Here is a 15,200-nt window from a genome sequence, read left to right as displayed (position 1 = left end):
AATTAAACTAGCAAATAAGCAGAAAAAAAAAAACTAAATTAAAACTAATGAAAAACTCCTTCTTATAATTATCATATCCTTGGACCAAACTCTAGGGAGGATGTTTGTTTTCTCCACAGTCTACAGCTTTGGTGAATTCTGCGCATTGGCTCAGGAAGGATTCTTAATTTTTACCCGAGCATGTCGGAGCCTGACCTCCAGCCACGCTGCTGCAGCGCTGACCCCACACGAGGCAGTAAAGCCATCATCCCAGCCGGCACAGAGCAGGCGCGCAGGGGGACCCTGGGGTGCTTTCACAACATTTTTAATGTGACCCCGTTGAGTCCTGGGACCGAGTGCGACACTGCCGCGGAGGCCTGAGCGCGACACGTACATGAGCATCGAGACCGACCAGAGGAGGAGGTCGCGCTGCTGCTGATACACTCCGAGCAACTCCGCCAACTGCCTCACATATTACACAAGTTCCAGCGAAGAGGGCTCCGATAGTCCGATGAGCTATTTATAATATGACCCACGGGTATAAATTACCCAGCCTGGAGGGGGGGAAGACTTCACGGTCGGGAAGGATTAATTTCCACTTCCATGTGAATCGAGCTCAGGATTCAGTGTCAACAGTTCATCATCAACATATTCTGATCAAACCTCAACATCACTTTAATGGAAAAAATGCCATCTTCTGCATGAGAAAAACACAAAAACTTCATAAAACATGTTGACCACTGACCAGCACCTTCTTCAGATCGTTCTTCAGAGCTTACTGATGATGCCAGGCTAACTCGATGACTTCTATGTTTGACTGACGACATGAACAAAAGTAAATATCAGTAACTAAGCAGCAATGCATTTTAGTTTTAAATTACCTTCTGAACATAACTCCCACACATAATTCACAGTATTTTATGTCCATAAACTGAGTTACTTTAGTCTATCAGAAGTTTTTTCTACACCAGTCTGAGGATGACGGAGCAGCATCCTGAGAGATCCATTGATTTGGCGATGTGGCATTCCTCGTATCCGCACCAGAAGGAGATCACTGGCAGGCCGTCGACATCAGAACACCGGGATTTTGGCAGTTGGACTTTAGTTACGCGTCTCTCTGTCAGCTTCTATGACAGTTGTAGCGACGGCAGAATTAGCGTAAACAGACCACGGCGCAGCGTGAGCTCCGGCACAGCACGCACACACACGCCTCACACTGAAGCAACAGGACTCCAGAGGGGAAACCGTGACCTTACCAGTATGGTGGTGACGATGAGGGTCTTGTTCGCCAGCGTCTCCGACACGTTGATATCCAGACTGGTGGAGTTCATTGCCAAGGTGTTGTTGGAGTACCAGATCCCAATCTAGCAAACACGAAAAGCAGGAGAAAATCAATGAATATAGAGGGATAAAGAAAACACACACACACACACACACTGTCAGCTCCACTGCAAATGAGTTGCGACCGGCGACAAACCGTCTGTAGGTATTATTTCATAAAACGCATTCACCCCGTTGGCCTGATTTAAAGTGCAAAACACCTTTTCATGCCGTCTATTTTCTGCTTTACTTGAGTTTCCATACTCGTGCCTACTGTATGTGCATACTGATTTGATTGTTCCCAGCGGAGTCGTAGACGTACTTACATTACGATGTAACATTGTAGAAAAAAACAGAGAGAGAGAGAGAGGAAAAAAAAAGCCCTGCTGTTTACAAGCAGAGCAATGAGCTGAGACAAGATGGGAAAGACGGTAATGAAAAGCATTCACGATCAGCAGTTTCATTGTCATGTCTTTTTTTTCTCTCTCTTTTCACACGCGCAGCTTCTTTTAAATTGTATGAAAAACAGTTCACATTTTTCCACTTTACGAAGACAGTAAACTCACGTAGGAACATAAGTGGTGTGTGATTATAACCTCGCCGACGTGCAGGGCGGAACAGCAGCTTGCAAAAATCATTTCTTTGGCAGATATTACTGTACCTCTTTCAATAGGTCAAAGTAGAGGTAATGACACCTCAGACAGAATCACAGCTTTTCTGTGACACTCTTTATCCTGCCCTGACATTTAAGAGTGACCTTTTTTTTTTTTTTTTTTCCCTGTGAACCATCACCGCCTGGCAGCGGCACGGGCGTCAGTCTGCAAGGAGGTGGGCAGAGTTAAAATGTTAATTACCACAGTCCGACTCTCCACTAAGTCAAAGTCGAGCTTTAAGCACACTTAGCAGGTGGCATTTTGTGTTCACATGGGAGACAGCTGGCCGGGAGGAGAGCCGGGGATGACACATTAGCGGGAGGTGAACAGAAAGTGTTTCCTCCGGTCAATGAACTGCAACGCAATTCCCCCCAATCTGGATCTGCAGTGAGGTGTGTGCTGCCGGTTCATTTAACTCTGCCTTTGAAATGCAGGTGAATTGCATTTTGATTTTCGTCTTCCTGCACTGAGCCTGCAGGTCCAACCTGGAGGAGGCTGGAAAGACATCATGCAAAAATGGGCTAAAATGCAGTTTTATCTCAACAAGATCCCGACTGTTTATTTTTCTGTACAGTCCAGATACTGTTATCACAGTGAGGTCTTTTCTAGGCGTTGGGACCTTTCTGTGAGGAGTTTGTAGAAACTCCAGAGGCATAAATTACTTTTTTTTTTTGCGGTGTTGACCCTCAGTACTAAGGACGTGTGCGTTCAATAGTTTGGTGTTTCTAAATTGACTGCGGGTGTGAGTGAGGCTGTGCGTGATGGACCGGCCTCCTCTCCAGCGTGTTCTCTGCATTCAGCTGGGATCCAGTCCAAGCCTGACCCTGAGCTGGATCGAAGCAGTGCAGGAGATGGATGGATGGATCTCCAGCTATCGCTGCCTACAATCATGTGGTTTGAGAATAAGAAGACCAAACAGCAAAAAGCAACTAATGAGACCTGATCCAAAGGAAATTAATAAACACGCATTCTCTGCTCGGCTCTGTGTATTCAGAGCTCTGCTGCTGCAGCTTTTCATATTGTGGTGTATTTAGCATCTAATTGCATCTAATATTTGCTACAGCACGTCAGATTTTATTGTTATAGTCCCGTGTAGCTTCTATTGCGCACTATTTCTTCTTGCGTAATTGATACGCTCGACATGTGAAATTATATTAGCTTTTGGTACTTTAAACTCGGGTTTGGTGAAAGTGATTAACATAAACAGCTTAATAAAAGATGCGGTTTCACTGAAAAACATTCATCCAATCTAAAGTGAAGGTTTCGCTGAGTCTAACTCCTCAGGTCAGTGTGTTTGTAAGTGTGCAAAATAGCCTCTAGGAAACGACAATAATCATGAGCCCTTCTTTCATGTGAGGCTGCGAGCGCTGAAGGACCGTCTTCAGCTCAGCACAAGCGAGGGTACGAGAGACCGAAAGAGAGAAAGAGAGAATGTGAATCAACACTTCGCCTGCAGCAAATCCAGCTCAATATGTAACAAAGAGGAAAATAAACTCCACAAAAGGCATAAAACTGCTATACATTACATATTCAATGAGCAGAGATGCAGCTGCGCCTGCACATATAGTCTGAGCAGAGCTGGAGGCAACAAACACTGATTTCAACAAATTAATGTCAAACTGCAGATTGTAGGCATCGGAAGAAGATACACAAATCACTAATGAAACATCGTTTTGTGTTTTCAGATCAGAAAATGTTAAGTCAACATCCAGTGGCGGCTGAGAAAATGAACAATAGTGAAAGCTGGGGAAAAGGACGGTCCGCGGTAGTGAACGTGTGCGCGCAGACTGCACACTCGACGTTACACAACAGATCTCCAGGAAAGCTAAGCAGCCATTTGAAGAGCAACTGAACACTCAACAAGCAGCCGATGTGTTTTAGTAGCCTTCAGGAAATAAAAAAAAAAAAAATGTTAACACATATTTGGAGCTGAAATATGACCCTGCTTCGCCTGATGGCAGGTTACAGTGCTGCTGCACGGGGGGAAGAAACACTGAAAGTAAAGATCTGTCAGTGATCAGGGGAGGTTGTGAAGAGGCTGACCTCGGCGTTAAACTCCTCTCCCGGCTCTGTGAAAGCAGACGGCTGTCCTGTAACCGACCCAAAGCCTAAGGGCAAAGTGACCTGGCTGTTACGCCATAACAGGTTGCTCCTGACCTCTTTGTGACCTCCCCTGTGTTTCTCCAGGATCCGCAGGGTGTAGTTGGTCCTCTGACCTTTGCTGTTGAACTCCACTCGCCCCGTCAGGCCATCATACTCCACCTGGCAGGCAGACGGAGAGAGAGCTGAAGAAGTGCGACAGAGGCGCGAAAACAAGGGAGGAAGAAAATGAGAAAATGAAAGTAGATGATGTGGAAAGAATGGAAACAGATATGGATCAAAAAATATAATAGCCAGCCTGCTTTTATTGACTATCAACAGCCAGATAGCATCAGGAGTGATTAGAAAAGGGGTCTGCAACCTCTACCATTAAAAAAGGCCATTTTGTTTCCTCACACTCGATTAACCTTCATCCCTCAAATTCTGAAAGACGAGAACAGACAGTATCTACTGTACATACACATATTCCCAAACTGTCATTTACTTCATATCTAACAAATGATTGTAATAAGATAAGGCCTGTCTCACTGAGCTGTAGAAATCTTTGAAAATATTTCCCAGCATTCACAGAGGATCACAGTTTCTGACATGGTGGCGTTCGGCCTTGTGAATGTGCTGCTTCAATTTTTTTTGAAAATGTGCAGAGATTAGACTTGAAGTCACAAACCCATTTAAAGCAACTCTCAACTGTGACTAAAAAAAAAATGTAAGAGGATCATTCCCCAGGTTCTCTTCAACTTCTCTGAGATCCATTTGCTTGATGCCTGATGACAAAGTAACGGCTGAAAGCGCTAAAATTTGGTAACTCTAACTGGTAAATGTGAAAGTTGAGTGACGGTCGCATGAAATGCCTGTGATTTACAGACAACTTCTGAATAAGTGTTGACTTTAGAGTCCATGGACGATTTCATGGGACACACACAAAGTATCTATTCAGTGTGATTTCGAGTGAAAATGTTCCCACGATTTATGTTTTGGTGTCCTGCTCGTTTTGCAGCTCCATGAGATATGAGCTTCAGGAACAGCTGACTTCATTTTGGCTGTTTAAACTGGTAAATCCCCCTAAAAAACCCACCAAGCTCTGAGCAGAATAAAGCAAATAATAATAATGCTTTCTTGGATTCGTCCATGCTTAGGTTAGAGAGTTGCTGAGTTCTGAAAATCAACATTCATCATTGACAGTGAAAGGAGTCAGACAGGTGACGGAGTAGGATGTGACGCACATTTCTGTTGAAGAAACACCGAAAGGCTCTTTTATTCGAGTGTCACATTTGTCACCTCAAACTGCAAGATAAGAGCCCCTCTGAAAGACGGTTCGCTGTGCAAAGGGAGGAAAAATAAATCAGAATCCCGTTTATTTACATGTAATTTTGTAAAAAGCAACAGGCGTTTACCGCAGGGAGACTGAAGAGACGGAGGTTGCAGACACCCGGATCAAGAGGGAGAGACAGAGTGAGAGAGACAGGAGGAAGGGAAAAAAAAATAAAGGTCTAAGACTGGACTAGACAGGGATGATCAGTTTTGGATCAACGAGGAGAAACTGGCTGATTGAGGGGCTCAGACAGAGCAGCCGAGAGAGGGACAGCGAGAGAGAGAGAGAGAGAGAGAGGGAGTGAGAGAGAGAGGGAACGGCGCTCTAACGAGACCCAAACCTGCACCTCACAGCTCGGTTCTGCCTCCCCCCCCCAAAAAAAAACCCAGGTGGTGGCACAGTTAGCGGGAACGATGATGAATGGCTCGGCGCTGAAGATGGAGCACAGCGTGATGTTGACTAACAAAGACAGATGTCGGTTCGGTGGGGCGGAGGCAGTGAGGGATGGGACTCCGGCTGCCGTGACAACAGGTCGTTGATGAAAGGAACAGGCGACCAGACATGGTGGATGACAAAAAACAGCAAGAGACAGAGGTTACATGCAACATGAGATGAGGATGACACCGAGTGGAAGTTTGCTGTCAGGAGGTATCGACGAGGCCATAGCGGGAGAACGGATGGAACGCGAGGATCGCCGTCAATTGACCATTTGAGCCATTTCGTGTCACATTAAAACTGATAATATTTGACTGATGCACAGTACGTTCTCATAACAACAACTTCAAGAGCATTTATAACATCTAGAAAATTGAAAACTGTTCAAATATAGATGAATACGGTCTATAACCAAGGTATTACAGGAGCCTTGGAGACCTATTTTCCCCGTAACACTGTGCAATCACAGATGGACCAGTGTGTCACGAATAACACAGGCCTCCCAATATCAAACACACACAGACACTGAAGAACAGACATATTTTTTTCAAAAGTTATCTTTCAAGGAGAAACAGAAGCTGTCTCTCAACTCACTTTTTTTTTTCTTGTTGTTGACAGTTCTATATTCATGAAAACAAAATAAATCCAGAAATCTCAGTCATGAAAGAGTTCAAGTTATCCAACCCAAGACTCAAAGGTTCTCACTTAATGTTTCCAACACGAATCCTTAAATAGTAGAAGCTGGGAGCAGCTCATATTTGGCCTTATTGATTTCCTCATTTTATCGATTATCATAATAAGGGAAGCAGAATTTTTAACTACTCAATTATTCAAGCAATTTTTTCGGATCTAATTTGAAAATGTCACCTCCGGCTCTGGTAAATGCAAAGTTTTCTACATTTTCTGACATTTCATTGATTGCACAAAAACAAGCAGGAGTTATATCGACGTCGACCATTTATTCTAATATTTTCTCAAGTGGTCTGACTTTTTTTTTCTACGATATAAAACTAAAAGAAATGAGCGTTTTGGGCGGAAGTGGCCTGAAGAGTAGTGATGCATTCTCGTGTTGGGAAGTTTGCCGGTTCAAATCCCAATGCAGACATGTCACATCTGAGGCTCGGTGAGTCACAACCCTGAACCCGAGGTGCTGCTCCTAGTCTGTGCAGTTAAAGTAGAAAAGAACGGGTTAAACGCAGAGAAATAATCCATCTAAGAGCATTTAAGTAGATAACTTGCACTATTTATTGTCAGCTCAAGTGTGAAAGTCTACATGAAAGTTTAATCCTGCTGATGCTCCGGAGTCAGACTGAATCAGTGCATGTTTACCCAACCCAGAGGAGAAAACGTCTCTCTTCATAATCATTATCTCCAGCTCAGATTAATTAATATTCAGTGTAATCAAGTTTTTCACTCCTCAATGATCATGATTTACTTATGAGAAACACCTCACTTTTCATTTAACTCTCTTCTGAATGTTATTATATTACAGAAGTCTGGATTTTATTTGATTTTATGGCTAGAGAATTGTGGAAAAAATAAAAAAAGCTTTAATGAGCGACTGCTTCTGCCAATTACTCCAAGATCACCGCAACTTGTAATATCTGGCAATTATTCAGTATTGATGTGTTGCCACTGGAGCGGCTGTGGCTCAGTTGGTGGAGGAGATTGTTTTCCAATCCCAAGGTTGGGGGTTTAATCCCTCCCTCCCGCCCTGTCCATGTGTCGCAGTGTCCTTGGGCAAAACACTGATCCCCAAATTGCTCCCTATGGTGATTGTAAGAAACAGATGAAATTGCTCTGAGACTGCCGGAGGAGGGGAAACGCAGCCGATAGGTGAAGAACATTTTACACCGCGAAGCTCATTGCTACAGAGACGCGGCACGCTGGTAAATCTGATCTATGACCGCACAGACGTACTGCGGAAGACCTTGAATCAAACATAATGACTAATGCATCGGCTAAAGCTCCAGTTCTGCTTGGGAGTTTTCCGGATGTCAGGAAAAGAATATAAAGGTTTATTTATTTATTTATTTATTTTATTTCCAAAGAGCAAGACTTGACTTTCATGCATTTGTGCGTTTTTTTGTTTTTTTGAGAAATGAAAACCTACTTTTGGTGTTTCAATGCATTACAAACAAAACACTTTCATCTAATTTCTGACACGTTTGTGGGAACATGATGAAAAATGAAACGGAGAAGTGACATGGCATGTCACGTCTCAGCGACTCTTTTCATGTGAAAATGAATTCCAGCCCACGGATGGGGAGCTCCTACATCAGTGGGTGACAGCACATCTGGCAGGCTCTCAGGCGTTTACCATGCGCAGGTAGTTCATAAGACTGGTCCCGTGTTGCCAGATCTGAGGTGAGGTGCAGCTGAGCGGCTTCACTCCGATCTCCTGACTGCGGTTCAATTCCCGCACCGCCCCCACCACCACGTGCACCGCGTCAAACATCAGAGCCGACGAGAGCTGTGGAAGGTGGAGAGGACACATGAGAGCCGTACGGACGGAGAGGGAGCCGGGGAGGAGAGGAACCGGCGGAAGTGGAGGGGACGGAGGAGGCGAAGGCATCGGGGGAGAGATGGCGGAGGAGTTAACGGGGACGGAGGAACGAGAAAGAGAAACGATGTGAGGTACAAGTAAACCACTGGGGAGGACACAAAGATGGATACATCAATACCCATTAAATACAAGCAAAAGACTGTCTGAATCTCTTTAACTGCTCCATGAATCAGCGTGAGAAATAAAGTGGTCTAATGTTAGGCAACATATAATTTACACAAGCTTAGGAATAAGTCTTAATAGTGCGAATGCGGGAGCTCTCGCGGGCCGTGACACTGACCGCGGGGCCGGGGTAGGTCAGGTCGCACCCCTCCCTCCAGGAGAGGTTGAGGCTCCGGATGAACTCCAGATAGAAGGGGTGTGTGGTGTTGAACATGGAGAAGCCCACGATGTTGGACTGCTCATCCACTATGTCATCCAGCTTCAGCAGGGGGAAGTCCTGCAGAGGAGGAGGGGGAGGGGGAGGAGGAGAAGGAGGAGGAGGAGGAGGAGGAGAGGAAGAGACGGTGTTTGCACAGTGGGATCGAAAATCCAGGTGAGTGACAATGTTGACAGAGTATCAAATCTGAGCAAGGAGGGAAAAATACTGAGCAAAGAAAGGCATGATAGAGAAAAAGAGAGGGGTACACGGAGCGACAACATCTAATCTCTGATGAAGAGGGAAAAAGGTGATGGAGACACCCATGAGAAGAAAGGAAAACAGCGATAACGGGAGAAAAATAGAGGCTGAGGAGGATGGAAATGACTCGACTGGCGTCTCAAAGTGATATACATACGAGTGCATCTAAAGCGAGAGAGCACCTCACGTACAGAGGGCAGAGAGGAGAGGGAGAATATCCAAAGGAAAAAAAAACATAAAAGATCAGACGAATGGGATAAAATGACACATTAATTCAAATGTTAGAAGGGGAGGAGAGTATATCAAGGAGGCAGATGAAAACAGTGAAGGCACAGAGAAGGTGGCGGGTGGCAAGAGAAGAAGGGCACTTCACACCTGTCATCTCCTTCACCTCAAACCCCTTTTTTTCCCTTTATTTTCAGCCGTCTCCCTCTGCAGATCCACATCTTTGTACAGTACGGTAGTTCCTCAGATCTCTCCCTGTCTCTCCTTCTCTCATCCCATCTTTCATCTGCACTGGATTCTTTTTTTTTTCCCGCCTCCCCTTATTGAATACTTTCCCTGCCTTAGCACCTTTGCTTGCTCATAAAGGGACAGAGGAGGCGGAGGAACGAGTAAAAGACAGAGGGGAGGAAAGAGGGGTGGGATTGGTATGGGCTCTTACCATGGTGGTGAGGATGTACTTATAAAAAGCCGACGTCATTCCCAGCTCTGATGCCTGCAGGACAAAGAGAGAGAGAATACGACGACAAAAAAGTAAAGAGGAGGCAGGTGAGATGCAGAGAGAGATTGATGGAGGGAGGGGAAAAAACAGGGTAGTTATTGAGCAAAGGAGACAGTTGGGGGACAAAATAAAGGAGGAGGAGAGAGGGAGGGAGAGGGAGCATACGTTAATCACAGTTCTACATCATCGGGCTAACACTAGGACGTTTGGCTGAGGGCGGACAGCCCAGTGAAAACATCCCGTACGCTACGCTCTCAAACCGTGAGTCACCGCGCTGGCTATCGGCGTTACAGGGCCGAACCATGAATCAGAACGAGCCCGGCTAACATCTGCAGCGCATCCCAGCAAAAGATGTTCTTTTGTCAAATACTTTCAGAAGAGTGTAAGTGATCGTTGCTGGCAGACATGCATGGGTATTGTTCCCTGACTCTACAGGGCAGAGAAGGTAAAAATAGAAGTTAATTCCTCTTCAACAAAATGTGTAGCCCCTGGAAGTTTGAGGAAGTTACTTTATTATTTTTTACGGATGGCAAGATCTGCATGCGCTTCATCACTATAACCTGAATTTACCAACAGGGAACATACAGTACCGTGAAAAGGTTTGAGGCAAGCTTGAGGAAAAAAAAAAATTGTTACTAATCCACCGTGCAGCAAGGCACCTGATTTACCAAAACAAAAACAAGAGCTATCTTCATCGCGGAGAAGAGCTACGAGTCCGAGGAGCATTTCAAGAACGCTGGGATCACATGAGGGGACAGAAGGAAGTTTGGCCTCCTTTATTCACGCCTGCAGACGGAGATTGGAACGTGCTCCACATGAAAGTAAATGACGGCTACCTTCATTATCGATTTTGTGTCTGTCGAATTTAATTAGTTCATAAAAAGAAGAAAAGAAAAGCCCTTCTATTTTCATGTTGGGCTTTTTTTCCCCAACACGAGAATACACTGGATTCCCTGGAGTGTCACCATTTGTTCTGTGAAGACAAGGAACACGTGCGGACAGCTCTCAGCAAATGTTTTGATGTTTCCTAACTGACCTTCTTCAAGATGAGATAAGAGACAGAAGCGTTGGCGTCGATGATGATGGTGGCGACTTTGTCGTCGCGGATCTCCTTCAGCAGCGGCGTCGGGTCCATGTTGTCATCCAGCATCCTGACTGACAGCGTCTCCCGAGAGATGAGGAAGCGGCGGACCAGCTCCTCCAATCTCAGCAGGCCTGAGGGGGAGTCGCAGCAGAGAAAATATCACCGCATATCACCGTCTGCATGAGGCCACACAGCTCATCCCTCCTGGATCCATTAAAATATTGATTTATGTAGGACGGACCCATATTTGTGTCATTTTGCCGGGGCGTGATTGATGGCTTTTTCAAATCATCAGGAAATAAATCGTTTTTAAAAAGGAAATCACAGTGCGTGTGCGTGAACCAGATCTCTTTTGTAATCTGTTCTGATGCTTTATATTCAATACACAGGTTTGTTTGCGTGTCAGTGAACAGGACGTCTTATTATCGATGTGCCATACAGTCATGTATAGAAATATGACAAATACTGAAGCTATGAACACGGAATCAAATCATTACTCTCGGAGTGAGAGCCAGCGTGCAGCTGTTTAACAGTACTTTCCATTTTACCCATAACACCTCGGCTGTGATTCACGGAGGCAAAATTTATTTTCGATTGATTTTACGACTCGGCGTGTATCTTTCACTTTGTGTTACATCCATTTCCACACTGACATATTCTGCGCTGTGTTTCAGCAGACCGGCGTTTTTAATCATCCCTCCCACAGGCGAAGGCAAAGGTACACATCTGCACTGGTGTGATTTTAAAGAGCTGAGCCCATATGTGTCGCCTATTTTTTTCTCGTTTTTTTTTTTTTTTTTTTTTTTTTTTTTTTCCAGGTTCGACTTGCGTCAGCTCCTGTTAGATTTTGGATTCCACATCATATGTGTGGGTCTTCACAGTTTTGGGTAAAATATTTGGGCCAACTGAAAAAAAAGTGAGAGATGCCATCTGTCAACACTAAATACTGTACTGGCGTCTGCTGAGGGATTCCCAAGGAAAAAAAAAAAAACAAAAAAAAAAAAGCTGAATTACCTGGTAAAACTTTCACAAGATGCAGTGATTTACAACACACTCCGAGTCTGTGTGTGTTTGTGGAAACTGCACATTGATCCATGGCTGCTCTCCACCGCTGTTTCCAGTGCTCATGTGTGCATGTTTTACTTTTAAGTCCAACCTGCCCCGACATTTGAATTCACCGTCTTACTGCCTCCGGATAACAAGTGTATATATCTGAACGCAACAGCAAACAGTACAGCAAAATATGATGACATTTTAGTGCTACGGCAACTTGGCCAAATATAATTCACTGAGCACGGTGCTTTTGAGTGTGACTCAACTGGAATTCATCTTTGTACAAAGTCGTAAAATACCCTCCAAAATTCATGGCTGTCATCAATCAATCAACGTGACAAATTTCTACACTTGAACAGAATAATAAATCTTAAAGGTGGTGCAGCCTTTGCCGAGGTAAGCGCTCTCTGAGTGCTATGTAATGCTCTTTGATGTCTCATCCTTCAGTTATTGCTTCTAAGGTCTTAGAGTTATGTACTGGGAGCACAGTCGCCGCCCAACAAAGGAATCTCTGTGTGTCGAGTTTGCATGTCCTCCCTGGGTCTGTTTGGGTTTTTGTTACTTTTTGTGGCCTCCTTCAACAATGAAAGAACATGCAAGTGACATTAATGTCAGGAGGTTGGGTGTGCATGTGCATGTTTTCAAATATAGATTTGCAGAGTTCAAAGAAAACCACACTGCGTGCGCACAAGTGGTTATTTGATCATTGCTTTAATTTTGAAGGCTCCTGCTTTTTTATGTTGCTGAGATTGATGACAGTGAATGTGTTATATGTGTGTAATTATAATATACTGAGCGGGATTCAAAATATACTGGGTGAGTAATAATGGAGCAAATACAAGTGATCAGTTGATTGATGAGTGAAGCTATGTTGATTTCGTTATCTCAATATCAGCCTGATGTGTCCAGCTGAGGTTTTGAGAGATCAGCACACGCTGTGAGAAATTCTCTGTGAGGAAAATAATGTGAGCTCACAAAAAAAAAAAAAAAAGCGAGAACCCAAGGATAACAGGACTGAATAATTCTGGACAAACAGAAGAGCAGAAAGTTTGAAATGTGGCACTTCAGACAATTCGCCCACTTCAAGCAAATTCCTCTTGAAAATTAGTAACCAATGGCAGTCAAGACTCACTTGACATCCTGTGTGAAATAAGGCTTTACTAGAAAGTCTACTCTGCTGCCTCCTAATTGTAATTCCATAGTAAAGCACCCCTAGCTATGTAAATAAGTGGTGGGGCAGGCATCTGGGGGACCGAGGGGAAGAGGAGTGAGGGGGGGAGGAGGAGGAGGAGAGGTAGCACACAGAGCCCTTCAGCAGGAGAAAGCCTCTGTAAGCAGTGGGGTAATCACTGAACCAGGCCAAAACTTTAATTAGTTTGAGGAAGGAGGGGGAAAGAAGAAAATCAATGCACTTTACAGCTTCCTCTCCTCCCCTCTCTCACTCTCCCTCGTTCAAATATTCCCCACGTCTCGCACATGAGCTCTAACCTCTCTATCTGTCTTGTCCTCGCCCCGCGCTCCAGTTACCTCTCTCTGTCTTTATCCATCTCACACTTAACGCCGCCACCGTCTCCTGCTCATCGTTCTCAGTCTCTTCCCCCCCCCTCGCCGTCCTTAACCTCATCCATCTCACTGGAAACTGCATAATGGAATTAGACTCAGATAGCTCCGACCCAGGCAAAGAGAGAAATGGGTTGCATACATTGGAAATGACCCCAAATCTCTGACTCATGTTCATTTAACACAACACGGAGCTAAAAGGGGGGAAAAATCTAACACTGCCACTGAGGCATGCAGTCGAGCAAAATGACCATTTCCTATGGATGTTAACTGCTTAGTATTCATGTTTAGTGGGTGTCAATGAAATGTGTGACTTTCACACACTACTCGCAGGAGAAAGGCGGGACGTGGGGTGCACTTGAACGCATCACTCCACACTGGGGGTAAACAAGATGGAGAAAAACCAGTGGGCCTCTGCAGGGCCACAGTGGAGCTGCACGCACAGTTACACACACACACACACACACGCACACGTCATACACTCAATCAGGAAGGCGGACTCACACACTTACACACAGGGTGCGATTTGCCCCCGGGTCTGATCTACATATCTCTTATTTTGCTGAATTACTTCAGTTGCTTGGGGGTGCCAAAATCAACTGCATCCTCCGAAGCTACTTCACCAGCAGGCTGAACAAACACGGCAGATTAATGTATTTCTGAAATCAAAGTAAAGCAGAGCAGCCAACTCTAATGCATCCAGAGAGAAACTCACACAATTTACTCCAGACTGGCTCGCTCACAGAGCAGACGTCCCTTGTTCTCACGCCATGCAGTAAGTGATGGTTATATGTGCTGCCGGTGAGCTACTTTTAAGATTTTACACACTGACTTTTTAGTTACAGTCGTGTGTGTCATGGTTTTGCAAAATAGCGTCTAATTTCAACGTATCTTTATCACAATTAAAAGTGTATTAGAGTAAATATCACCTTTAGCTCCTGTATTCACCCACAAATGCTGCCAAACGAAAGGACTTCTCCATTGCAACTAAATGAAACACTATAACTTCAATCTACGTATTTTCCCTTTAAAATAAACAGAGTAACATCCTGCTTTGTTGTTAGTCATATAAAGTAAATCCAGTCAGCTTTGTGCTTGGAGACTGCTCATTTATCATTCAGGCAGAAACCCTCTTGCTAAAATAATCAACAGATGAAGGAAAAATAATTGGATTTAAGGTATTGCTACAAGTTAAAGTAGATTTACTAAACATATTGAATAAAACATGCTGTTTCATAACTGAATGTCTTCATTAAAGAATGAATCAAAAGCAAGAAAAGATGACGTAAAACCCTGGGTGTGAGAGGAGCTGCACTGCAGTGAGACGAACGCAACAATCCGAGAACATGTTGTTGTCTGTACAACTGCTGCAGACTTCAATGTGTGTGAATGTGACTTTCTGTCTGTCTGTCTGCGTTTGCTGGGTGATTTACTGGCGACCTGTACGCGGTGTACTCTGCTGGGATCCGACCCAGCGTCCCGCGACCCAAAATTGGATAAAGCGGTAAAGAAGATGGATGCGGTGTGACAGGCGGGAGAGTCGTATTCATCGAACAGCAAAGCATTAACTAACAATAGCCGTTCACATTAATACCGTAATCCACTGACGTTTAGGCCCGTCATGCTGGCTGGTAAGGTGTTTTTTTTTTTTTTGCACTCACTCTGACCTGTTATTCTAACAATGGGGCTGAAGTGTCTTGTCATTGCAGTCCTCTTTCAGTTTGCACACAGCAGGTCTGACGGTTGGAGAATTATTTCAACACCTAATTTAGAGTGGTACATCTGTCGCGTGGGC

At 44.5% G+C, this 15,200-nt stretch overlaps 1 protein-coding gene across 6 annotated transcripts in view; it reads right to left on the bottom strand.

Annotated features, from left to right (window-relative positions):
- The window catches only part of grik5 (glutamate receptor, ionotropic, kainate 5), a 112,704-nt gene that overhangs the window by 33,721 nt on the left and 63,783 nt on the right, over positions 1-15,200 (bottom strand). For all 6 annotated transcript variants that reach the window (XM_030103298.1, XM_030103300.1, XM_030103302.1 and 3 more), the window contains exons 6-11: positions 10,745-10,923; positions 9,649-9,702; positions 8,646-8,804; positions 8,120-8,272; positions 4,110-4,214; positions 1,236-1,343 (exon numbers count right to left, since the gene is read on the bottom strand). In XM_030103298.1, coding sequence (XP_029959158.1) covers positions 1,236-1,343; positions 4,110-4,214; positions 8,120-8,272; positions 8,646-8,804; positions 9,649-9,702; positions 10,745-10,923 — 758 coding nt within the window. The remainder of the gene's footprint in view (positions 1-1,235; positions 1,344-4,109; positions 4,215-8,119; positions 8,273-8,645; positions 8,805-9,648; positions 9,703-10,744; positions 10,924-15,200) is intronic.

This window comes from Salarias fasciatus, chromosome 11 (assembly GCF_902148845.1).
Source record: "Salarias fasciatus chromosome 11, fSalaFa1.1, whole genome shotgun sequence".
NCBI classification, from domain to species: Eukaryota; Metazoa; Chordata; class Actinopteri; order Blenniiformes; family Blenniidae; genus Salarias; species Salarias fasciatus.
This window is presented reverse-complemented; position numbering and strand designations above follow the sequence as displayed.